At 40.3% G+C, this 25,368-nt stretch overlaps 1 protein-coding gene across 3 annotated transcripts; it reads left to right on the forward strand.

Moving 5' to 3' along the window:
• The first annotated feature begins 775 nt into the window (after window positions 1–775).
• LOC109879661 (cell wall protein IFF6) lies at window positions 776–5,545 on the forward strand. Of its 3 annotated transcripts, none has more exons than XM_031792745.1 (5): window positions 776–1,111; window positions 1,662–1,958; window positions 2,853–3,104; window positions 3,342–3,404; window positions 3,615–5,545. In XM_031792745.1, the coding sequence occupies exons 1-5, from the start codon at window positions 1,027–1,029 to the stop codon at window positions 5,135–5,137; spliced, it is 2,220 nt and encodes a 739-aa protein (XP_031648605.1). In that variant the 5' UTR covers window positions 776–1,026; the 3' UTR covers window positions 5,138–5,545. The 3 variants fall into 3 exon arrangements, with proteins under 3 accessions (XP_031648605.1, XP_031648604.1, XP_031648603.1); XM_031792744.1 differs by having other exon boundaries at window positions 780–1,111; window positions 1,665–1,958; window positions 3,303–3,404; XM_031792743.1 differs by having other exon boundaries at window positions 782–1,111; window positions 3,303–3,404.
• Window positions 5,546–25,368: the final 19,823 nt, after the last annotated feature.

Here is a 25,368-nt window from a genome sequence, read left to right on the forward strand (position 1 = left end):
TAGAGGGAGAGTCTTACCTGCTGAAAGAGAGAGAAATCCATGAAGGACAAGGAATGCCAGTGGTAATGTACAGGCCATTGTGTTGTTACTACATGTACTGTGAGAAAAATGTACAGGTTTCAGTTTAGTAGTCAGACTCTTTCCTGGGTCTCAGCCCTGTATGTACCTACTCTTTCAGCAGTGCAGAGATCAAATTTTATTTGTCAAATCTTTTTAAAAATCTTTAAAAAATAACCATCAAACAAACTCTTCCTCTTCAGTATCAACACAGGCTTTTTCCCAGGCACGTCCCAAACACACACAAAAAAAAACGTTCTTATGAAATGAATGTCAAAAAAGACATCTAGGCTACATTCATTGTGTGGTATTAAATGCCACAAAACTATTTGGACATTCTCATAAATGATGACGATGTGAAAAAAAAGATATAAAAAAAGAATATTAGTCATATAAAGGTCCCTTATGATACTGGTTTCAGATCAGCTTTTCCTAACAAAAGCTCATACACTGTAGTCCCTTACCAATTCCAAACTGTGCCCAAGTGGACAGTAGATCTGAAAGGATTGGACAAATGAAAGTAAATGGCAGAATGTGTTGATACCTTTATTTCCCTCTATCTAACAGAAGTGCCAAAGTGTAGGTGATTAGTCATGAATTGGAATAGGGCAGGTGTCATGGATTGTAGAACTACGCTGACATCTAGTGTTCTATTAAGTTAGTTGCATCACCTGCACTTTGGACAATTGCCTTTCCCCCCAAACTGTCAGTATTTTTCCAATTTTAGTCCAAGAGAGAATTTACACCTTACCAGTATTCATCATCCTCATCATCATCATCATCATCAGCAGCAGCAACATCTCCGCATTTGAATCCAAATGTCCTTTCCTTGACCTCGGATGACTTCAGCAGGTCGGTCACCTTGGTCGACTACATTCCATGTGAACATGCACACACACGACAAAACCATAATAGTCCTCAAGAGAAAGAAAAATACTTTCACTTTCATATGGATCGCACCTGCGGGCGATGGCTGACCAAGGAATATCAACTCCCAGTGTAATAGGACTAGTCACTATATTCTGTTGCATTTATGGCGGACAATTCGTCAATGGTAAGTCAGTTAATTTCCCAGGGCTAGTAGACTATTTATAATTGGAGTCGCGATAATTAAAGAAAGCTGAGATTTCAGTCTTGTAAGATCTAATGTTTGTACACGCTGATCCATGATTGACGGCCTTCTCTACTCTCCTGTCCTAGGGGAAAATAGGGAAAAATCCCTTGAACGATTGACCTAGGAATATATTTGCTTTTGTTAGCCATTTTCTATTACATTTACCTACTAATGTATTTTCTTTTGTTGAGATAAAAAGTGATTCAGAATACTTCAACTGAATGTAGGCTAATTACTAGCCTAGCTAGAGTTCCCCCACACTTTCTGTTACCCCGCCCTAACAGATTTGGGGTTTCAGTTACTGCATTGTGTGCCAAGTGTTGCGCTGGGGGCCTTTGTACACTGTCTAGAAAATAAACTGTGGGGAAGACTGTTGTATTACAGGGTAATAACATTGTTCCTTACAATAACTCAGCCCATTATGATTCCATATGAGGGTGATGTGACTATGTCATGTTAACTGTGGTGCAACTCTGTTCTCATCCCATAGCAGCTGGACCGTCCACCACCCGTTATGTCATCACAAACGGCAATGTCATTCTCAACCCTGGGATCCGTGGTGGAGTTTTACAGGATATCCTGTGGAAACATGGTGTAAACAAGGCGGTGGAATGGAGCACTGGTGGGATACAGGAATTTCGTGATTTTAAAGGGAGGACATCCTTGAACACCACGACTGGAGAAATCACTATCAGACAGCTGACCAAGCAGCTCAGTGGGGTGTATGAGGCAGAGTGTATGATTGGTCACAAAATACAGACCTTTCAGCAGAGAGTGGAAGTCATTGGTGAGTCAGGGTTTCCTAAAGGATGAATCAGGTCCCACGTTTGGGTCATAAAGTCACTTGGTTGGCAACCACTGGCTTGTTGTAATATGATATAAGTACTGTTGAAGAGCTGCTCACTTTTGAAATACGTTTTGTTTCTGGTTGTGTATCTATTGAATTTCTCAAACATAAACTAAACTAACCAGCCATACAGGTTAGTGGAGAGAGAGAGAGGAAATAATGTCAACATTTCCATGATTGTGCAAGACTTTCAGTCCAACAGTTGTTACTAAACTAACAGCAAAAAACCTGGGAACACAAGCACACTGTGAAGAGAGAGAGCTGTGTACAGTGTGTGTGCAGTGTGTGCAGTGTGTGTATATACAGAGTGTGTGCAGTGTGTGTGTGTGTGCGCAGTGTGTGTGTACAGTGTGTGTACTGTGTGTGCAGTGTGTGTATATACGGTGTGTGTATATACAGAGTGTGTGCAGTGTGTGTATATACAGAGTGTGTGCAGTGTGTGTGTGCGCAGTGTGTGTGTGTGTGCACAGTGTGTGTGCAGTGTGTGTATATACAGAGTGTGTGCAGTGTGTGTACTGTGTGTGCAGTGTATATACAGAGTGTGTGTGTGTACAGTGTGTGTGCAGAGTGTGTACTGTGTGTGCAGTGTGTGTGTAGTGTGTGACACCAAGTGTCCTCTGGCTGATGTACTCCTTCATTAATGACATAATGTCAACGTTCAAACTTCTATGATTGACATTTAGTATCACCAGCCAGCCAACAGTCATTACTAAACTAACAGAGAGAACATTTAACAACACAAACACATTGTAAAGAATAAGTGTGTATGTGTGTGAAATATTCCTTACTTTCCCTCCACTTTTGCATAACATACTCCTCCATTTCCATCCACAGACACAGTATCACAACCTGAAGTCACCTGTGAATTGAACGGTACCGTGGCAACAATTCACTGCAGTGCTGAGGGTCCACTGGTGGAGTATCGCTGGTCTTGGCCTGACCACCAGGGGGAGATGTGGAGCCAGGAGCAGAATGGACAGCACTACAACATCAAATCCCCAGAGTCAGTCAGCTACACCTGTGAGGCCAGGAACCCAGTCAGTGAGAAGACACTGACCTACAGCAGCAATGACTGTCTGGCTACAGGTAAACAAGAGAGATAGGCGAGATATAGAGGGCTTGGGTTTTGTAAAGAGAATACCATTATGTTGGTATACTCAGTCAAGGTTAAATCATGTTAAAGTATTTTAACGCTGTTGATAAAGGAATAGGAATTCCTTTGTTCAGTTTCCACTGACCATGTGACCTGACCTGTGTGTATCTGTCTGTATGTGTGTGTGTCAGGTAATCCTGAGATCTACATCTACACTGGTATTTGTGCAGGTGTCTTGTTGGTTGCTGTTGTGGTTGCTGTTGTGGTCTGGCTCGTCAAGAAGCGTTCCAATGGTAAGCCCATGTCTTTAATTAAGGACAGTAATACCTTATAACAGGGTTCTTTATTATGAATCTCCTTGAAGTTGTAGTGACATTGTTGCATTTCCCTTTGTTTCTAAGCCCTCTAGTCGCTCCATACCTGCATACCCACTGCATACCCGCTCCATACCTGCATACCCACTGACTTCCCTTCTTTTCTCTCCTTTGTTTTTGTTCCTCTAGATTTGCGGAGCACAGGATATGCCAGCCATCTTGAAGAGGGTCGAGAGAAGGCGGTGGCAATCAGCCAGGCAGAGATTGTGGAAGAGGAGAATAAGCTATTACTAGATGAAGAACTAAAGGACAGGGTCAATCAGATCAACCAGACCAGTGAGGCTGTGAAAACTGGAGATGGTGAGGGAGAGAAGAAACCATTACTAGACAAGGCAGGATCCACTGATACAGATGTTATTGTGAGTAATATCCCGTTGAAACTGAACAACCAGAATCTGGGTTGGGGTCGGGAGTCCGGAAAGAGACAGAGGGAAGAAAAAGAGCAGAACACAGAATCCAAACAGAACATGAACGTTACCTTGGGGACTGTTACCCAAGATTCTGTCCAAACTGCTCCTCCAAAACCACCTCGGAGCAGCCTTAACTATAATTCACCGTACCCACAGACTCTGGAGACACAGCACAGCAGAGAGCATCATGGGAGAGGAACTGACCAAAGCATGGCTGGTTATGGCACAGAGAGAGAGGGAGCGGGAGATGGACAGCTTATGCCCCAGAAAGTCCTAATCTTAGACACAGAGGAGGAGAGTGGAGGAAAGGAGGAAGGGACAAGAGAGGACGGAGAAGATGTTGAGAAAGAGAAGGTAGGAGGAGATGATTCAGTGACAGAGGAGGGAGAGGGGCAAGAAGATACAGATAGGAGAGATGATGGAGGAGAAATAAATGGACAGGAGAGAGAGACTGAAAATAATGAAGAAGAGCAGGTGAAAGGAGAGGGAGAAGAAAGAGGGAAGAAAGGAGAAGAGAAGAGAGAGAAGAGAAAGAGCCCAACTTCTCCCAAACAAACACTCCCCCAAAAAGCCCCCCCACCACCTCTCGCCCCAAAACCATCATCTATAAGACATGTTAACCAGATGGGTGTAGAACAAGGAAGCGTAGTGAAGACAATGGAAACCCAGAGGAGCAGTGGTCAGGTAGACAGAGAGAGAGGAACACCTGACCTATCAGGTCAGAGGAGACCCAATAACTCAGTGTCAGACAGTACAGACACTCCTGATAGAAGCAGTCCAGGATTGTCAGCTCTTCCTATAGTCACAGCATTTAGTCCAAAGGTGGGCAGTGGTACTCTATCCAATCCAGTAAAGGCCAGTTCAGGTGCACCCTCCAGATCAGGAGACACCAGTTCAGGTGCACCGTCCAGACCAGGAGACACCAGTTCAGGTGCACCCTCTGGACCAGGAGACACCAGTTCAGGTGCACCCTCTGGACCAGGAGACACCAGTTCAGGTGCACCCTCTGGACCAGGAGACACCAGTTCAGGTGCACCCTCTGGACCAGGAGACACCAGTTCAGGTGCACCCTCCGGACCAGGAGACACCAATTCAGGTGCACCCTCCAGACCAGGAGACACCGGTTCAGATACAACTAGTACAGCAATAGAGAGTAGCTCAGATACTCTGTCTACGACAGAGGAAAATGTACCAACAGAGACCAGTACAGCTACAGCCTCTGTACCAGGAGAAACCAGTTGAAAAGCACTTGTTGAAAAAGTTTGTTAAACAAAAATGTTAGGCTCTGTACGGGGATGCTTTGTTTCTCTTATATTTAGACAATTCTTTTCAAGGGTATTTAAAACCAAATACCTTTTAGACTTTTATTTTTGTCATTTTCTATTAAAGTATCTTTACTTTTAGTCAAGTATGACTTTTGGGTACTTTTTCACCACTGTATTATAGCACATCAACATAATGTATTGTGTTGGTACAGTATACAGTACGTTTTTTATACCAACATACATTTTGTATTTTTAGGTGCATTTGATGAAGAAAAACATTTCATTAAGAGCTTACTTGATCCTTTACATGGTGTGAGAGCTGATAATTTGCTAACAAGACATATTTCAAATGTTAATATTAAAAAAAGGGTTGTGAGAAAAAGTTGCTTTTGTCCCGACTTTCAATAATGTCTGAGGCGTAGGCCCGTATCAAAAAGAAGAAATAACCCTATCACTTTGACTTCATGGATCTCACTTGACTGACCAAGGACGATCAATTCCAACAGTAATAGTATTAGTCACCATCTTCTGTTGCATTTGTGACACATAATTAATGAATGGTAAGTTACTATATTTCCCGCAGGTATTCATAATTATAGTCTAGACTCACTCAAGTGAAACAAAGAGGAGATTTCAGTCGAGTGTAAACTGACAACAGGTGTTTTGACACAGCCATCCAGCTAGCGACAGTTGAACCTTTTTTCATTAATGTTAGGGAGCAAACTATTGAGCCGAGTTAAGGGTGTGCATTATCAGAACATGTGAATGTATACTGGGCTGTTATTACTGGGTAGGACAAGATGTTAACACTCCACTAAAGACTATGTCATGTTAAGAGTGATGATGCAACCTACCGGAATTATAATAATATTTGCAAGGGTGTAACTCTGCTCTTTTCCCATAGCAGCTGCAGCTTCACCAACACGCTATGTCATCACAAACAGGAATGTCATCATCAATCCTGGGATCCCTGGTGAAGTTCTACAGGAGATCCTCTGGAAACATGGTGTAAACAAGGGAGGTGGAATGGAGCATCCCGACAGGTTACAGGCATTTTCTGATTATAAAGGGAGGACAACCTTGAACACCACAACAGGAGAAATCGCCATCAGACAGCTGACCAAGCAGCTCAGTGGGGTGTATGAGGCAGAGTGTATGATTGGTGGGGAAATACAGACCTTTCAGCAGAGAGTGAAATTCATTGTTAAGTCATTGTCTCCTAAATGGCAGGTCGGGACTTGTGATCCAATGATGGATCGGGACCTATTTTTAGGTACCAGCTAAAGATGGGGATGTAACACATTTTTTTAATGTAATCTTTATTTAACTAGGCAAGTCAATTACGGACAAATTCTTATTTACAATGACAGCCTACTCCTAGCCTAACCCGGACAATGCTGGGCCAATTGTGCACCACCCAATCATGGCCATATGTGATACGGCCTGGATTCGAACCAGGGACTGTAGTGACACCTCTTGCACTGAGATGCAGTGCCTTAGACCGCTGCGCCACTCAGGAGCAATAAAGGTCAAAGGTTCAAACACAAAAAGGTTGCCAACGACTATGTCATGTGCTGTTAGAGTGCTGAACAAGAACCTTGGTTAGTCCACACTTTTTAAAGACATTTCTGTTTCTGATTATATTTGTACTTGTTTTATTAACAAACCCTATATGCAGCTCCAAAAGTCCCCGTGATAAGAACACCAGTATGATAGCAATCATATATCAGATGGGAGAACTATGCAGGTTTGTGAGTAAAGAAACCAAGAGACAGTCACAGATAAATCTGACATGTGTTTGTGTTGTCTCTACGTCATTTCAACATGACGTAGAGAGAGAGGGAAGTGACGAAAGAGAGTGAGGGAGAGGAAGAGAACGGACTCATCTCACCCCATCAGATGTCACGTGCCAGTGATGGATACAGCCTGAACCACAATCTAACACTCCCAACAGGTTCAGGATAAACAGTGGGGGAACCGAGATGACCAGGAGTTACATGAGAGGAGTGACAAAATAAATGACTGAGACAGAGGGAAAGAGAGATGAAGAGGAAAGAAGAGATGTTGATGGTGAGAGGGAGGGAGAGACAGAGGGAAGATGAAATGCAGAGAGGGAGGAAGAGGGAAAGGTAGAGGAGCAAGAAGAGACATAGAACGAAGGGAAGGAAGAAGAGGGATATAGAAAAGAACAAGGTGACGATCAACAACAGGAGGACATCCACTCTGAGGTGGAGCCAGGGTCAGAGGTGCAAGAGAAGGAATCCAGCAGAGCCACACACAACAGCCAGACTGACGGTCAGAGGTCTCCACCAACCCCTCAGAGAAGGGATAAAGATGGAGCGTCAGAGAGAGGAGGTGAAAGAACTTAAGTTCTCCCAAACAAACACCTCCATCTATATGCTGTTGATTTGAAATCTCTCTTACACTCAGTGGACAGGAGGAAAATTAAATAAACTATAGTTATTCATTTACCTTTAAATGTTTCAGTGGTCCCAAGTTTTGTTACATTATAGCAGAGATTCTATACATTTAAAATTCTCTCTCTCTCTCTATATATACATACATACATACATACATACATACATATATATATATATATATATATATATATATATATATATATATATATATATATATATATATATATACATACATATATACATATACATACATATATATATATACATATATACATATACATATATATATATATATATATATACATATACATATACATATATATATATATATATATATACATATATATATATATATATATATATATATATATGTTATTCTGTGCGTAGTAGCCAATTATACACACACGGAGGCGCCAAAGACCAGGTATGAGTAGGACTACAGGAATTAATATTCCAGAAGGGGTTAGAAAAAATGCTTAGTAATGCAATGTGTTTGTATACCATATGATTCCATTGCAGCTATTAAACATAATTTACAAGTTAAATTAAACTTTATTTTATTTTCCACCAAGAGGTCATGAATAGTGAGGAACTAAACTACATTTAGATGGTTTAGCATATCTCATTTGAACTTTTATTTATTATCTAAACAAACTAATTAGCAAATATGCCCAAACTAACGCTCATCGGATTGTGCTTCTGGCTTTATGTGGCGCAAAAGTTGGTTTCCGGAGGTAAATTGAACCGAACCGCAGGGTCGAATTTAGCTTTAGATCTACCTAATATTTGTAAGGCTATTTGTGTGATTATTGTGTAGCTTACAACATTATCACATCATAATGTTTGATTATGATGAACAATAGGTAGGATATGTAAGAATGTGCCTTATGAACACAATGTACATTGCAACTTCAAGAACAAGCGCAGCCGCCCAAGTGGGATTCACATCAGTGAAAAAACACATGGCAATCTGAAACAAAAAGCTTTTATAGCGAGATTATTGACAATCGTTTAAGCATGCTCTTTATAGTTATTTTCAACATGGAAAGTCTGAATGGTTTTAAACTAAGTCTATGTCGGTTTCGATGACAAATAAGGACCGCACCCTTCTTATTATTTGTAGCTACACACACAAACAACTTCAGGAAGTGATGGAATATTAAGTCCTGGCCTACCAAGGCGTAAACCTACAGAAGGTTCTGCTTGATCATGCAGGGCCGGTGATATGGACGGGCCTTAGGGGGGCTACCATACCTTCTTGCCCCTTGTCTTGGAAATATTTGGTCAATCATATTTCACAAATACCGGAGCATGCGAGTTGAAATATACTTTTTATTACACAGGCTTCTTACATATTTGTCCTCCTTACGTCATACTCATAGTAACTCCTCTTAATTGCTCATCACCTCTGGCATATAGCCATATTGCCTTCATATTAGGACATGCAACCTGTAGAGTCACAGAAATAGTTTCATGCATGTAAGACCATAGCAACAGACCTTGAAACTCTACAGGATTAACCAATACATGACATCCTGCTGACTCCACTGAAAGGGGAACCCCTGTTCTGGAAAAAACCCAAGAGGTGTAACCATAGTTAGGCCATAACAGTTACAAGTATAACCACGTGCATGTCTAATGGTGTCAAATGACCTAGAGCACATACACTAGTTTTGCTGGCTTCTTCTGAAATAAATAATTGCCACATATGTACTGAAAAATTCACAATGTATCCCCTCATCTGGGGCTAAATAGCCCCACACCCCAAAATCCAACTCAGAATAAGATCCCTCCTCAAGCCAATTATCCTTCAATATACAGTGTAAAAGCATATGCATGCATTTCTCAGCCTTGCCTGAGAGTTATAGTTATTCACTAAACACACTCCTTATTACAACACAATGTTCAATCACTCCTTTGATACAATGCACATTCAAAGATCCAATATGATGATAATGTCCACTCCCTTCTCATCAGTCTTTTGAGCACCACCTATTTTGATAGGAACCTGTGATCAGGATTAGGATCCTCGGGAAGTACACCGTCTATATCAATTGATGTCGGTCTTGATAGGTACGACAACCACATTTTCCCAGGATTGAGTCCAACTAGTCCCAGGCATGGGAATCATTTCCAGCATTGTCTTTTACTTCCTGGTGTAGTCTTTTCAGCTTGGTCAATGCCTTACTTGTTCACTCAAAGCTGTCAATGCAGAGTCTGTATAGTTAATGAATCTTTGATGATCATTGTAAATGTAATTTATCCAGTCTAGGTTTTTTTAAGGTGATATCCAAACAAAAATGGATTCAAATCCTGACTTAATCTCATCTCTTGCTTTTTATTCCTTGGGGATTTCTCTGGGTTTTCCTATTGCATCTTAAAACTTCGTAGGGCTGAAATCCCGTTAACTGGATCGATATGACAACAGCCAGTGAAAGTGCAGGGCTCCAAATTCAAAAACAACAGAAATCTCATAATTAAAATTCCTCAAACATACATGTATTTTATACTGTTTTAAAGGTAATCTTGTTGTTAATCCCACCACAGTGTCCAATTTCAAATAGGCTTTACAGCGAAAGCACCACAAACGATTATGTTAGGTCACCACCAAGCCACAGAAAAACACAGCTATTTTTCCAGACAAATATAGGAGTCACAAAAAGCACAAATAGAGATCAAATTAATCACTAACCTTTGATGATATTCATCAGATGACACTCATAGGACTTCATGTTACACAATACATGTATGTTTTGTTTGATAAAGTTCACATTTATATAAAGAAATCTGAGTTTACATTGGCGCGTTACGTTCAGTAGTTCCAAAAACATCCAGTGATTTTGCATAGCCACCTCAATTTACAGAAATACTCATTATAAATGTGGATGAAAATACAAGTGTTACACATGGAATTATAGATAAACCTCTCCTTAACTTTTTAGGGATAGGGGGCAGCATTTTCACTTTGGATGAATTGCGTGCCCCTAGTGAACTGCCTCCTACTCTGTCCCAGATGCTAATATATGCATATTATTATTACTACTATAGAAAACACTCTGAAGTTTCTAAAACTGTTTGAATTATGTCTGTGAGTATAACAGCACTCATATGGCAGGCAAACCTCCAAACAGGAAGTGGAAATTCTGGGGCTGGTTGATTTTCAACCCATCGTCTATTCACATCCCAGTAAGATATGGATCTGTTCGCACTTCTTACGCCTTCCACTAGATGTCAACAGTCAGTAGAACGTGGAATGAAGCCTCTAGTGTGACGTGGGGCCGGATGGCAGCTATTTGAGTCAGTGGTCTGGCAGAATGCCAGTTCCTGGTCAGGCGCATTTCTCATGATATCGCCATGCGTTCCATTACTCTGTAGACAAAAACTAATGCTCGGGTTGGAACGTTATTGGATATATATGATAATAACATCCTGAAGATTGATTCTCTACTTAGTTTGACCAGTTTATTCGACCTGGAATATAACTTTTTGAAGTTTTTGTCCGAGTTCGCCTGGACCGGCGCCAGCTTTTGGACATGTGAACTAAACATGCTAGCAAAAGTAGCTAATTGGACACTAGTAATGGACATTATCGAACAAAACAATGATTTATTGCGGAACTAGGATTCCTGGCACTGCATTCTGATGAAAGATCATCAAAGGTAAGGGAATATTTATGATGTAATTTCGTATTTCTGTTGACTCCTAAATGGCAGAGAAATGTTGTGTATTTCTGAGCGCGTCTCAGATTATTGTATGCTTTTTTCGTAAAGTTTGTAAAAAAATCTGACACAGCGGTTGCATTAAGAACAAGTGTATCTTTAATTATATGTAAAACATGTACAGTGGGGAGAACAAGTATTTGATACACTGACGATTGATTATTTTGCAGGTTTTCCTACTTACAAAGCATGTAGAGGTCTGTAATTTTTATCATAGGTACACTTCAACTGTGAGAGACGGAATCTAAAACAACAAAAAATCCCATTGTATGATTTATAAGTAATTAATTTGCATTTTATTGCATGACATAAGTATTTGATCACCTACCAACCAGCCACCCTCGAAGCAGAGTTACCCATGCAGAGCAAGGGGAACAACTACTCCAAGTCTCAGAGCGAGTGACGTTTGAAATGCTATTAGCGCACACACCGCTAACTAGATAGCCATTTCACATCGGTTACACCAGCCTAATCTTGGGAGTTGATAGGCTTGAATTCATAAACAGCAGAGCGGCTGGCAAAACGCACAAAAGTGCTGTTTGAATGAATGCTTACAAGCCTGCTGGTGCCTACCATCGCTCCGTCAGACTGCTCTATCAAATCATAGACTTAATTATAACATAATAACACAGAAATACGAGCCTTTGGTCATTAATATGGTCGAATCCGGAAACTATCATCTCGAAAACAAAACATTTATTCTTTCAGTGAAATACGGAACCGTTCCGTATTTTATCTAACGGGTGGCATCCATCAGTCTAAATATTCCTGTTACCTTGCACAACCTTCAATGTTATGTCAGAATTACATAAAATTCTGGCAAATTAGTTCGCAATGAGCCAGGCGGCCCAAACTGTTGTATATACCCTGACTCTGCGTGCAATGAACACAAGAGAAGTGACACAATTTCACCTGGTTAATATTGTCCGCTAACCTGGATTTCTTTTAGCTAAATATGCAGGTTTAAAAATATATACTTCTGTGTATTGATTTTAAGAAAGGCATTGATGTTTATGGTTATGTGCACATTGGAGCAACGACAGTCCTTTTTCGCGAATGCGCACTGCATCGATTATATGCAACGCAGGACTAGATAAATTACTAGATAAACTAGTAATATAATCAACCATGTGTAGTTATAACTAGTGATTATGATTGATTGATTGATTGTTTTTTATAAGATAAGTTTAATGCTAGCTAGCAACTTTACCATGGCTTCTTACTGCATTCGCGTAACAGGCGGGCTCCTCGTGAGGCAGGTGGTTAGAGGTTGCAAGATTAAGGTTGCAAGATTGAATCCCTGAGCTGACAAGGTAAAACTCTGTCGTTCTGCCCCTGAACAAGGCAGTCATTGAAAATAAGAATGTGTTAACTGACTTGCCTAGTTAAAAAAAGGTGTGAAAAATATATTTATATATATTTTTTAATCGGCGTCCACAATTACCGATTCCCGATTGTTATGAAAACTTGAAATTGGGCCTAATTAATCGGTCGACCTCTAGTCTGAATACACTGAAAAACAAAAGATAACAAAAACCCTCATGGCTACCCGAGCTATCATCCAGTGAGTACTCTAACAACCTCCATGTCGGAGGACACTTAGAAACAATGTTTCCGGAGTCTCCCCCAGCTTAATATATTTGAGTAGAGCCTTCACCGTTCGAAAGCAACTCTATTTTATAAATGATCCACCCCAAATTCAGAATGACATTCCTCAGTGCTTACTTTGAGACTAAGACTCAAATTCCTGCTCCTTAACTCATCACACATCATCCCGGTTACAATGTACATTTTTAAACGGAACCTTTCATTGTCGTTCATAACTCTTCACATTACAACCTCCCTTCGTCCCTGGTTTCCTTTCACAAATGTCCTAGAAATAAAAGACCAGTTATCACAATGCATCCTTAGTCTACACTTATTCATAGTGAATAGACCCCCGTTCCCCTTTAGTCTACCTTCAACTGGCACATACCATTCCAGCATGTCTATTTCAGATATAGTTCACAGGTCATCTTCCCAACGGACACAGATAGAAGTGTTAGAAGTCACTGTCATATAACACACATTTGTCCCTCACTCTTCAGCCGGTTAGGGAGGGTTTGAGGTTCACACACACTGGTTGTGGTGAAATTATCCCTCCCATACATTAAGACATGATCTGATGTCACCTTCCATGATAAGTCCCTTATTCTACTGGCGACCTCTCGGACGAGTTACAGGTCATGAAGTTATCAACATAACCCCTCGCAGAAACCCACACTCCAGTATTCCAATCTTGCAAATGTTGTATTGAAACAAAAACACAAAATGAAATCAATACACATACCACAATCCATTCCAAGTAACTGTCCTCCCTTAATTACATATATTTTCCTTGAATTGAATGAAAACCCTCTGTATATTTACCCAAAGACCACAACCCCCAGGCTACTGGTACTTTTCCCGTAGAATACGTGATTCAAAAATAACGTGTTAAATCAAAATAAACTATTTGAACAACTAATCAACTTAGGAAATTATAAAGAGTTGTAATTCTAAGGAAATAATAGCATTTCAAAGTAATTGTACACTTTGAATAGACTGGTGTTGCTTGGTAATTTTATAATTAAATCCCACCTGTTCCGATAATTTCACGAGAAACTTTAGCATTCAGGGCTTTTGACGCCATTAAAATGTTTCCTCTCCCTTTTCTTTCCCTGTCCTTCAGAAACAACTTAAATACCTTTCCATCCTTCTGTATACCCAGTTTAAAACGGAGTTGAAAAAAGTCCATCCAAAATAAATCCCACACTCCAGTGTCACCACCGCTATCGCATAAATGTGTGTGTGTTAAACCGTATGTAAAAAATAAACAAGAATGGCCAGGCCTTCCCATGCTTTATTTGGCATGCACTGCCCTTAGTCACAATGTACTCCCATATGGTATTATATGATTGGTCTCTCACTGTCATAATCATGTACAAATATCCTGGTATTGTTAATAGGCCAATTTCCAAACAACACATTTAATAGCTGTTTCAACTTCGATTGTTCCTGTTAACCGTTCTAAATGTAATACCTTTTCCTTTCGCAAATGTAGTCAATTTCTCAGCTGAAGAAATCAGTGATATTTGATCCTGGGCATCAAATAAAATGTTGTTTTAGACATGGTCACCTATGTCTCCCTTAATTAACATATATACTGTATTGGACTTTCATTTTTCCTGGAAGCAAGAATTCTATTCAAGACCCATCAGATAATTCAGTCTTCCATCAAGTGGAATTGATCCCATTTTAGAATAAACAATCCCAGAGCCCCTTTCCAGTAATCCTATCAGTTTAACCTGTTGCATTAGTTTAGTAAAATACAAAACTGTTGTTTAACAAATGTAGAACATTCAAAAAGTTGGTGCTGCCTTATCAGCTTGATAGTCAATACTTAATTCATACTACTCATATTACTGGACACTGTACCATGTAATGGAAACAGATTATAATGTCTAGAATACATAACTTTCCTGCTCAAATTTACCAGTGTTATCTAACTCTAAAACCAAGCAATAGTAAATGTTTCTTCATACCTTTATTTCAAACATCCCACTAGTTGCTTGATTACAACCACAGCTAATCTTTTTTTTACAACCTCAAGGCTCAATCTCTACTCATCATTTAACCTCGTATTGAAACCTCAGTTTTTCAAATTACTAAAATATCGCATCATTAGAGGGCTATAAAGACACTAATAATATATTACCATTCACATACTGTCACTCATTAGGTTTACATCAATCCTCCTTATCAATATGACAATTTATCACGAACCACTGCTTCACACTCATTGAACATTCATTAGTTTAAGATTAACCTGTAATGCGCCCAATGTAGAAAATACATCAGCCAATTCTTTATCAATCCAAACAATAAAAGTCAAAATTCTTACTTTCCAATTGACTAACGTTAATTATGTTTTGTTGCCTCCCCTAGTCTACATCTCATCCCTTTAACTCAGAAAGCTCTCCTCAATCTCGACTAAACTACACCTTTCTTGTCACTAAGGTTTATGTTACCAGGGGAGTTTTTATTTAAAATATAGTAAAAACAAACCCAATTCTACTTTTCACAGGGAGGCCACTTTCATTACAATTATCTCCTCCTCCCTTCAGTCAATTCAAATAATCTAATTTGAGTAACGTAACAAAGATTCACAGGTTTTAAAACTAAGGTTTTCTTGAGTCGCATGGTTCTCGAAACCTCCACGTGTTGTCTTTTCGCCAGTAGTACTTTACCATAGCTATAATTCCTTGTATTCCTGCTCTACCACATAGCATACATATTATATCAACACAGAAACCCCAAATCTTTGGGCTGGGGGGAGATATTTTCACGTTTGGATGAAAAGCGTGCCCAGAGTAAACTGCCTGCTACTCAGTCCCAGTTGCTCATATATGCATATTATTAGTAGATTTGGATAGCAAACACTCGGAAGTTTCTTAAACGGTTTGAATGATGTATTTGAGTATAACAGAACTCATATGGCATGCAAAAACCTGAGAAAGATCCAACCAGGAAGTGGGAAATCTGAGTTTTGTAGTTTTTCAAGTGATAGCCTATCCAATATACAGTGTAAATTTGGTCAGATTGCATTTCCTATGGCTTCCACTAGATGCCATCAGTCTTTAGAACATTGTTTCAGGCTTCTATTGTGATAGGGGAGCGAATAAGAGCTGTTTGAACCAGTGGTCTGGCTGAAAGACTTTAGTTTGGTCACACGTGTGAGCATGAGCTCCGTTCCCTTTCATTTCTAAAGACAAAGGAATTGTCCGGTTGGAATATTATTGAAGATTTATGATAAAAAACACCCTAAAGATTGATTCTATACATCGTTTGACATGTTTCTACAAACTGTAATGGAACTGTTTTGACTTTTCATCTGGACTTAGTTCCCGCGCCTTGTGCATTTGGAATAGTGAACTAAACGCGAACAAAAAGGAGATATTTGGACATAAAGATGAACTTTATCGAACAAAACAAACATTTATTGTGGAACTGGGATTCCTGGGAGTGCATTCCGATGAAGATCAAAGGTAAGTGAATATTTCTAACGCTATTTCTGACTTTAACTGACTCCGCAACATGGCGGGTATCTGTATGGCTTGTTTTGATAGCTGAGCGCTGTACTCAGATTATTGCATGGTGTGCTTTCACCATAAAGCTTTTTTAAAATCTGACCCAGCGGTTGCATTAAGGATACGTTTATCTTTAATTCTATGCATAACACTTGTATCTTTCATCAACGTTTATGAGTATTTCCGTAAATTGATGTGGCTCTCTGCAAATTCACCGGATGTTTTTTAGAGGCAAAACATTACTGAACATAACGAGCCAATGTAAACTGAGATTTGTTGATATAAATATGAACTTTATTGAACAAAACATACATGTATTGTGTAACATGAAGTCCTATGAGTGCCATCTGATGAAGATCATCAAAGATTAGTGATTCATTTTACCTCTATTTCTGCTTTTTGTGACTCCTCTCTTTGGCTGGAAAATGGTTGTATGTTTTTTTGTGACTAGGCACTGACCTACCATAATCGCATGGTATGGTTTCACCGTAAAGCCTTTTTGAAAATCGGACACTGTGGTGGGATTAACAAGACGTTTGTCTTTAAAATGGTGTATAATACTTGCATGTTTGATGAATTTGAATTATGAGATTTGTTGTTTGAATTTGGCGCCCTGCACTTTCACTGGCTGTTGTCAAATCGATCCTGTTAACGGGATTTCATCACTAAGAAGTTAAGGATAGTTTGAATGTGGCGTGATACAAAGTTAGACTATTCATAAACATTACTTAGTCATACTCTCGCCCATACTGCCCATTTGAATATGTTACCTAATATCCACTGTCCTTGATTCTCACAAGGACTATTCAACCCCAAAGTACTCTAATGAACAGGGTTGAACCAAACTTTCTGAACCATAATTCCTACTATTTCCCACATGGCAGTCAAGCACCCAAGCTAATGTGGCTAACTAATTTAGCTAACGCCGCTTCTAGATATAAGCAAGAAAATACATCTTCACCCTCCATTCTACTCACCTCACAAAGCTGGTTAGGCTCTTTACTTGTTTGTTAAACACATTGGTCACTAACTGTGCCACTTGCAACAATTCAAATTACGTTATTTCCCAGATGTTTACTGACACCAGCAATATTCAATCAGACTTCGAGCATTTGTTAACTCGTCAGTTATTCTGCACGCTGGTACATCAATCTAGTGCTTTGAAATCCAACCAAAATAGCCTGAATGACATTACCAAGCACCCCATTTTACACTAAATGATACGGTTAGCGCAATGACGCTAATAGAACGCTAACTTCAATACACTAGGAAACTGAGCTTCTGATTCTGGTTTTATGTGATTGTTCCAATTCATAATTGCCTTCCTGAATTCTTGATTTGAATTATCCTGTTAACAGGGTAATGTTGCACAACATGATCTAGTTTGCTCTTTCATATTCGAGCCGAATTGGTAGAATTTACATGCGCTTCTTTCAGCGACTCCGTGGTTTTAAAATAACTATTTTTCAAGCTTCTAACTATTTTCCTGTGATATTCCTATTTATTCTTTGCTCACTAGTTTAGTTTTATTGTGCTATTCCCTTGTTTAACCACTTTATCTTGTTCTTATATTACTCCCTATAGATCCAGGACTAAAAATCTTTAACGGTCAAGTTCAAGCCCTAAATGATTTTAACCACACCCTATTCTCTCCTATGTATATCCACATTATTTTATTATCTCTGATTATTGTACTCAGACTATTGGGTATTCCCCCTGTTTCTAGGTTTTTATAATTGTTCTCTCTTTTTGAGTTTATTCTTACTTCAAATGTTCCAATTTCTATTGACTATATATTCATCCACTTTGCAGTATGCAATTTTCAATGGCATTACCAGGCAATCGCTGATGTCGCCTTGACATTTATTACTAATAATATAATGTTCATGTATTTTACAATTTATCCTAACTGTTCACATTTATAGTATCACATCCTTTCACTGGGTATTTAAATACAAATCATATTCACCTCCCCTAGTGCAGGACTGGTTGCGTCCCCTCCGTCAGACCAAGAGAGGCGCAACCTTTTAATCCCACAACAGCAGAGAACTGTCACACACCTTTCACACCTTTCACGCTTTCCAAAGTGACTTATTAATTATCGATACACTCCCTCTACATGATAAGTTGTCTTATAGGATTTCTCTTACACTTTCCTAAGTAATCTTTCACGCTTTCCTAAGCAACCTGAGTATACTCTAACTTTATTTCAGGGCGGTAACCACAGCTTTTTATCTGACTGTCTGAGCTGACCCCTATCTTCAATTTAAATGGCGGTATTCACAGATTTTACATTTATTTCAGGGCGGTATTTTGCGGATATGACTAGTAAATATCCGTCTATGCAGTCCCATTATCAAATAAATGTCTATCCAGTCCCATATCGTTCCTTATCAAACACCTGATTATACAGCACTTTCCTGATTCACCTCCACACAGAAAAGGCAATATTACACAGGATGTTTACCCATCCAAGTGGACCTTATCGATTTACATACACGAAAAGCGGTATTACAGGATTTCTATTTAATTTTGTTCGACCATGTAGATAGCCATTGGTCACCTCAAACTAGACTGAAAAGAACAGTTCAACAGGGCAGACAGACAACCTGAATGAGACCGATCCCCCACCCCAGCTGAGCGACTGCGTGAGCCAGATGAATTGAATAACCCGCTGACAAGGACCAATTGAATCAGACAAATGGGCTGCGTTTGCTCGCAACTTACGCAGGTCTAATCAAATATATCCCGGCCATACGAAATCAGAAAACATATTCACAACTTAAACAGACTGAACAACTGGTCAGATGAACAGTCTGAACAAATCAGATGAATAGCCCCACTCAGCTGAGCCAGTCAAAATAGACAGTGCACACAACTCTCCCTCTCCAATGTCACACACCAATTACTGTACTTATATTCACGGTTGCAACCCTCAAAAGCTTATACCCCCAATATGTTGCATGGATTTCATCAAACTCATAAGCTCCCAGTATTTCTTTGGTTCATCAAATTTGGAGAGACCTCCTTGGTGACCTACCTCTGAAAACAGGTTCCCTTGCACGGACCACACAAGAACTATAGGTAAGAACTCAGTTTACGGTCTTAACAAGCGGCCGCTTGTGTTTTGTGCAGTCCGTCCAGGAAGCCCATTCACAGCTACAGATTTTCACTGTCTCTGGTCCCTTTTCGCCACTCCTGGCAAGCTCGCCATTTATGTCGTGAAAATATTTGGTCAATCATATTTCACAAATACCGGAGCATGTGAGTTCAAATATACTTTTTATTACTTTATAATTAAAGCTGAGCTGGATCATGAAAGCAATTGCCTTCCAGTCTTGGCACAGACTTCTTATATATTTGTCCTCCTTACGTCATACTCATAGTAACTCCTCTTAATTGCTCATCACCTCTGGCATTTAGCCACCGTTAACATATTGCCTTCATATTAGGACATGCAACCTGTAGAGTCACAGAAATAGTTTCATGCATGTAGGACCATAGCAACAAACTCAGGCACACAAGTAAGATACCAAATTAAAGCTACACGTGTTGTGAATCCAGCCAACATGTCAGATTTCAAAAGGCTTTTTCGGCTATTATCTGAGGGTAGCACCTCCGTAACATTTCAACCCTGAAGACGCGACACAAAACACAGAAATAAATATATAAATAATGCTTTACCTTTGACAAGCTTCTTTGTTGGCACTCCAATATGTCCCATAAACATCACAAATGGTCCTTTTGTTCAATTAATTCCGTCGATATATATCCAAAATGTCCATTTATTTGGTGCGTTTGATCCAGAAAAACACCGGTTGTAACTTGCGCGACGTGACTACAAAATATCTCAAAAGTTACCTGTAAACTTGTATTACAAACTACTTTTGTAATACAATTGTAGGTATTTTTTAAAGTAAATAATCAATAAAATTGAAGACTGGATGATCTGTGTTCAATACAGGAAGAAAACAAACTGACGCTACCTTTCTGGTCACACACCTCTAACAAACAGTACACTTGAAGTGACCCTCGTTTTGAACAGGGCTACTTTTTCATTACACAAAGGAATAACCTCAACCAATTCCTAAAGACTGGTGACATCCAGTGGAAGCGGTAGGAACTGCAAGAAGGTCCCTTAGAAATCTGGATTCCCAATGAAAACCCATTGTTAAGAGAGTGACCTCAAACAAAATCTGAATGGTTTTTCCTCTGGGTTTCGCCTGCTACATAAGTTCTGTTATACTCACAGACATGATTCAAACATTTTTAGAAACTTCAGAGTGTTTTCTATCCAAATCTACTAATAATATGCATATCTTATCTTCTGGGGATGAGTAGCGGGCAGTTGAATTTGGGCATGCATTTAATCCGGATGTGAAATACTGCTTTCTGTCACCAAGAAGTTAAGAACAAATTCTTATTTTACATTGATGGCCTACTCTGGCCAAATCCTCCCCTAACTCGGATGACGCTGGGCCAATTGTGCGCCGTCCTATGGGACTCCCGATCACCGCCGGTTGTGATACAGCCCGGGATCAAACCAAGTTCAGCAGTGACGCCTCTAGCACTGAGATGCAGTGCCTTAGACCGCAGCTCCACTCGGGAGGCCAAACGATTTGCGATGGCCGGGAATAACTGTTCGTCGGGAGCTTCATGAAGAGGAATAATGGTCTGGGGCTTTTTCAACGTTCGGGCTAGGACCCTTAGTTCCAGTGAAGGGAATCTTTACGCGACAGCATACAATCATATTATAGATGTTTCTGTGCTTCCGACTTTGTGGCAACAGTTTGGGTAAAGCCCTTTCCTGTTTCAGCATGACAATTCCCTCGTGCACAAAGCGAGGTCCATACAGAAATGGTTTGTTGAGATCGGAGTGGAAGAACTTGACTAGCCTGCACAGAGCCCTGACCATCAAACACCTTTGGGATGAATTGGAACGCCGACTACGAGCCAGGCCTAATCGTTCAACGTCAGTGCCCGACCTCACTAATGCTGTTGTGGCTGAATGGAAGCAAGTCCCCGCTGCAATGTTCCAACATCTAGTGGAAAGCCTTCCCAGAAGACTGGAGGCTGTTATAGCAGCAATGTTCCAACATCTAGTGGAAAGCCTTCCCAGAAGACTGGAGGCTGTTATAGCAGCAATGTTCCAACATCTAGTGGAAAGCCTTCCCAGAAGACTGGAGGCTGTTGTAGCAGCAATGTTCCAACATCTAGTGGAAAGCCTTCCCAGAAGACTGGAGGCTGTTATAGCAGCAATGTTCCAACATCTAGTGGAAAGCCTTCCCAGAAGACTGGAGGCTGTTGTAGCAGCAATCTTCCAACATCTAGAGGAAAGCCTTCCCAGAAGAGTGGAGGCTGTTATAGCAGCAATGTTCCAACATCTAGAGGAAAGCCTTCCCAGAAGAGTGGAGTCTGTTATAGCAGCAATGTTCCAACATCTAGAGGAAACCCTTCCCAGAAGAGTGGAGGATGTTATAGCAGCAATGTTCCAACATCTAGAGGAAAGCCTTCCCAGAAGAGTGGAGGCTGTTATAGCAGCAATGTTCCAACATCTAGTGGAAAGCCTTCCCAGAAGAGTGGAGGCTGTTATAGCAGCAATGTTCCAACATCTAGAGGAAAGCCTTCCCAGAAGAGTGGAGGCTGTTATAGCAGCAATGTTCCAACATCTAGAGGAAAGCCTTCCCAGAAGAGTGGAGGCTGTTATAGCAGCAATGTTCCAACATCTAGAGGAAAGCCTTCCCAGAAGACTGGAGGCTGTTATAGCAGCAATGTTCCAACATCTAGAGGAAAGCCTTCCCAGAAGAGTGGAGGCTGTTATAGCAGCAATGTTCCAACATCTAGAGGAAAGCCTCCCCAGAAGAGTGGAGGCTGTTATAGCAGCAATGTTCCAACATCTAGAGGAAAGCCTTCCCAGAAGAGTGGAGGCTGTTATAGCAGCAAAGGGGGGACCAAATCCTTATTGATGCCCGTGATTTAGGAATGAGATGTTCGACGAGCAGGTATCCACATACTTTTGGTCATGTAGTGTTACTGCCCTGTGCTTCTCTCCCATGCGTAGAGTACAGCCTACTCTATTTAATTGAGACCACACGCACACTTGATTGTGCAGGTATGGCTACTGAACTGGAGGCAGGAAGAATGATGACAACGACACTTGCTACGTTATGCATAGTCCTATAGGACATAGCCTGCCTTTTAGGAGGACGATTTGCAGGCAGAGACAAATAACTGGGTAATCAAGACTTATTAAAAAGGAGTAACGCTCGCTCACCATAGTAGCCTAACCTATGTGTGTGTTGTGCCTTTTCCTTTGCAATGATGATTAAATGTTTTGATTCCACTTTGACTTATGTTGGACCCTCCACTTCTTTCCAATATCAATATTTATTTACAGACACTGTAGTAAACTACAGTATAATCATACACTCGGAAATGTCATTCCTCAATTGGAGGTGTAAAACACAAAACGGGACAAATTTGCTTTTGTTATGGTCTTGTGAAGGCTGGCTGAATTCTGACAAAGAGTGTGTTCTTTCATCTCAGCAGGCCTACAGATTCTCCCTTTGCCCTGCTTTTGTTTGCTTTAGATGTTGATATTGGAGACTTATCTGAAGAAACTGCATTTATAGCGGATAAGAAATGTATTGCCATTAATTGGAAAGTTGGTTACGTATCACTAGCTTTGATCTAGTACCAGATTAAGGGGATACTGGGCAACTCTTTCTAAGACAGAGCGGGATGCAGTTGAATCATTGTCCAAAAATGAACCGATTGTGGTTAAAAAAGCAGACAAAGGCAGTGCTACAATAGTGTGGAGTAAAGACACACTCAAGTAAACATCTTGAAAATCCCCGAGGCAGACCAGTCATTATTGGTAATGAAAGTCTGACAGAACCCATCTCTAAGTACATTGATTACTTTATTAAGCCTTTTCTGACGTCACTCCCAGCCCATCTTCAAGATACCACAGATGTGTTGAACAACATTAAGGAATTGAACATTATAGGTACAGCTTCCTCTTTAGTCCGCATGGATGTGGGAGTCTCTATACACCACCATTGAGCATGAACAAGGTTTGGCAGCTATGCACCATTTCTTGAGTACCCGACCTGAAACTGAGATGCCTCCTACAGAATTCATTGTCTCACTGACTGAATGGACTCTTAATCATAACATCTTCATCTTTCAGGACCGTATTAAACAGGTCAAAGGGTGTGCCATGGGAGCTTACAGCCCTTCCTATGCTGGTTTGTACTTGGGTAAATGACTTCATTTTGGATCCTTCGAATAACCATTTCTTTGACCGGATTATATGGTGAGGACGTTATATTGATGATGTTTGTCTGTTTTGGTCCGGCTCAGAAGATGAACTTATTTCCTTCCATCAATACCTTAACAACATTAACCCTAACATCAAACTAACTATGGAGTACAGCAAGGATAACATTCATTTTTTCATTAGTAAAGGTTGTTTGCACACATCAATCTTTAGGAAGCCTACAGATGGGAATACCATTCTGAGGGCAGACAGCTTTCACCCCAAAAGGCTAAAAGAAAACATTCCATATGGCCAATTCCAAAGAGTCCGCAGAATTTGCGATCAGGAAACAGACTAGTGTCAAATCTGCTGAATTGGAGAATCGCTTCTTGAATCGGGGCTACAACGTTCAGGTCCTGAAAGATGCCGGTATCAGGGCTGGATTACTTGACAGAGAGAACTTGTTGAGAAGGGGAGAGCCTCGTGATACATCGGAGAGAGTGTATGTTGTTACAAATACAGCACTGAAGCAGAGAGCATTAAAATAATCAGTCAAAATAATTGGGGAATCATCCAAAGTGATACGCTACTACGCCAAGTCTTTCCTGAGCCACCAGTCATAAGCTTTAAGAGATGTCCTACCCTAAATGACAAATTAGTCCACAGTTATCTTCCGGGTGACTCAAAAAACTTGTCTTGACCACAAACCCAGGGGCTATTTTAAATGTAACCATTGCAACCATTGCAGTAATATTGCACAGAAGAAGTATTTTGTTGACACAGCTTGCAAAATGGAGCTTTTACGTCAAGCATTTCATTAACTGCAAAACCACTCATGTCATCTATAGATTGGAATGTCCACAGTGGTGTTCTACATTGGAATGTCCACAGTGCAAGGTGTTCTACATTGGATGGACAAAGAGACTCCTTCAAGACCGCTTAGCGGAACACAAGTACGCCATACGGGTAGGTAATGAAGACTACCCCATGGCAAGGCCCTACAAGTCCCTACACCATGGCAAGGCACTACACGTCCTTACACAATGGCAACCCTGCCTCCCTACAAGCTATGGTATTGATCATATTCCGGCCTCTATTAGAAAAGGGGACCCTCTTAAACAGTTAAACCAAAGGGACAGTTTTTGGATTTACAAACTACAGGCCACTAAATACCCTGGTTTAAATGAAGATATGGATTTCTCACCCTTCCTGTGGCGTTGTGATGGATCCATTTGCTGTCATCTAGTGGACATTTTGCTCAATTGCCCTCAGCTATGGTTAGACTGTTGTTGTTCATGTTTTGCTGTGTTCTAGTGTACTATGGAATATTTAGCTTTCTTATTATTGACACCTCTCCCAGTCATATTTAAGATTAGAACTACCTTTTAGTGTTCGGATACTTAGTTTGGAGTTGTATTTTTATGATAACATAGCTACAGTATTTCACCTTTTAATGTGTATAGTATTGCTTACTAGGTGTGTCCAATCAATTGTGTAACCACTCCCTCTTCCAATTAGGGCTAATTGAAAAGCTGTTAAAAAGAGGACCTTGTATTCCTTTTTTTTATTTTTATACTCCCTGACGAAGGCCATGCAGCCGAAACGCGGCGGTTAAAAAAAAAAAAAAAACGTTGTTTCCATTGATCATCTTTGAGATGTTTCTACAACTTGATTGGAGTCCACCTGTGGTAAATTCAATT

The sequence above is a fragment of the Oncorhynchus kisutch genome, linkage group LG16, assembly GCF_002021735.2.
Source record: "Oncorhynchus kisutch isolate 150728-3 linkage group LG16, Okis_V2, whole genome shotgun sequence".
In the NCBI taxonomy this organism is placed as follows: Eukaryota; Metazoa; Chordata; class Actinopteri; order Salmoniformes; family Salmonidae; genus Oncorhynchus; species Oncorhynchus kisutch.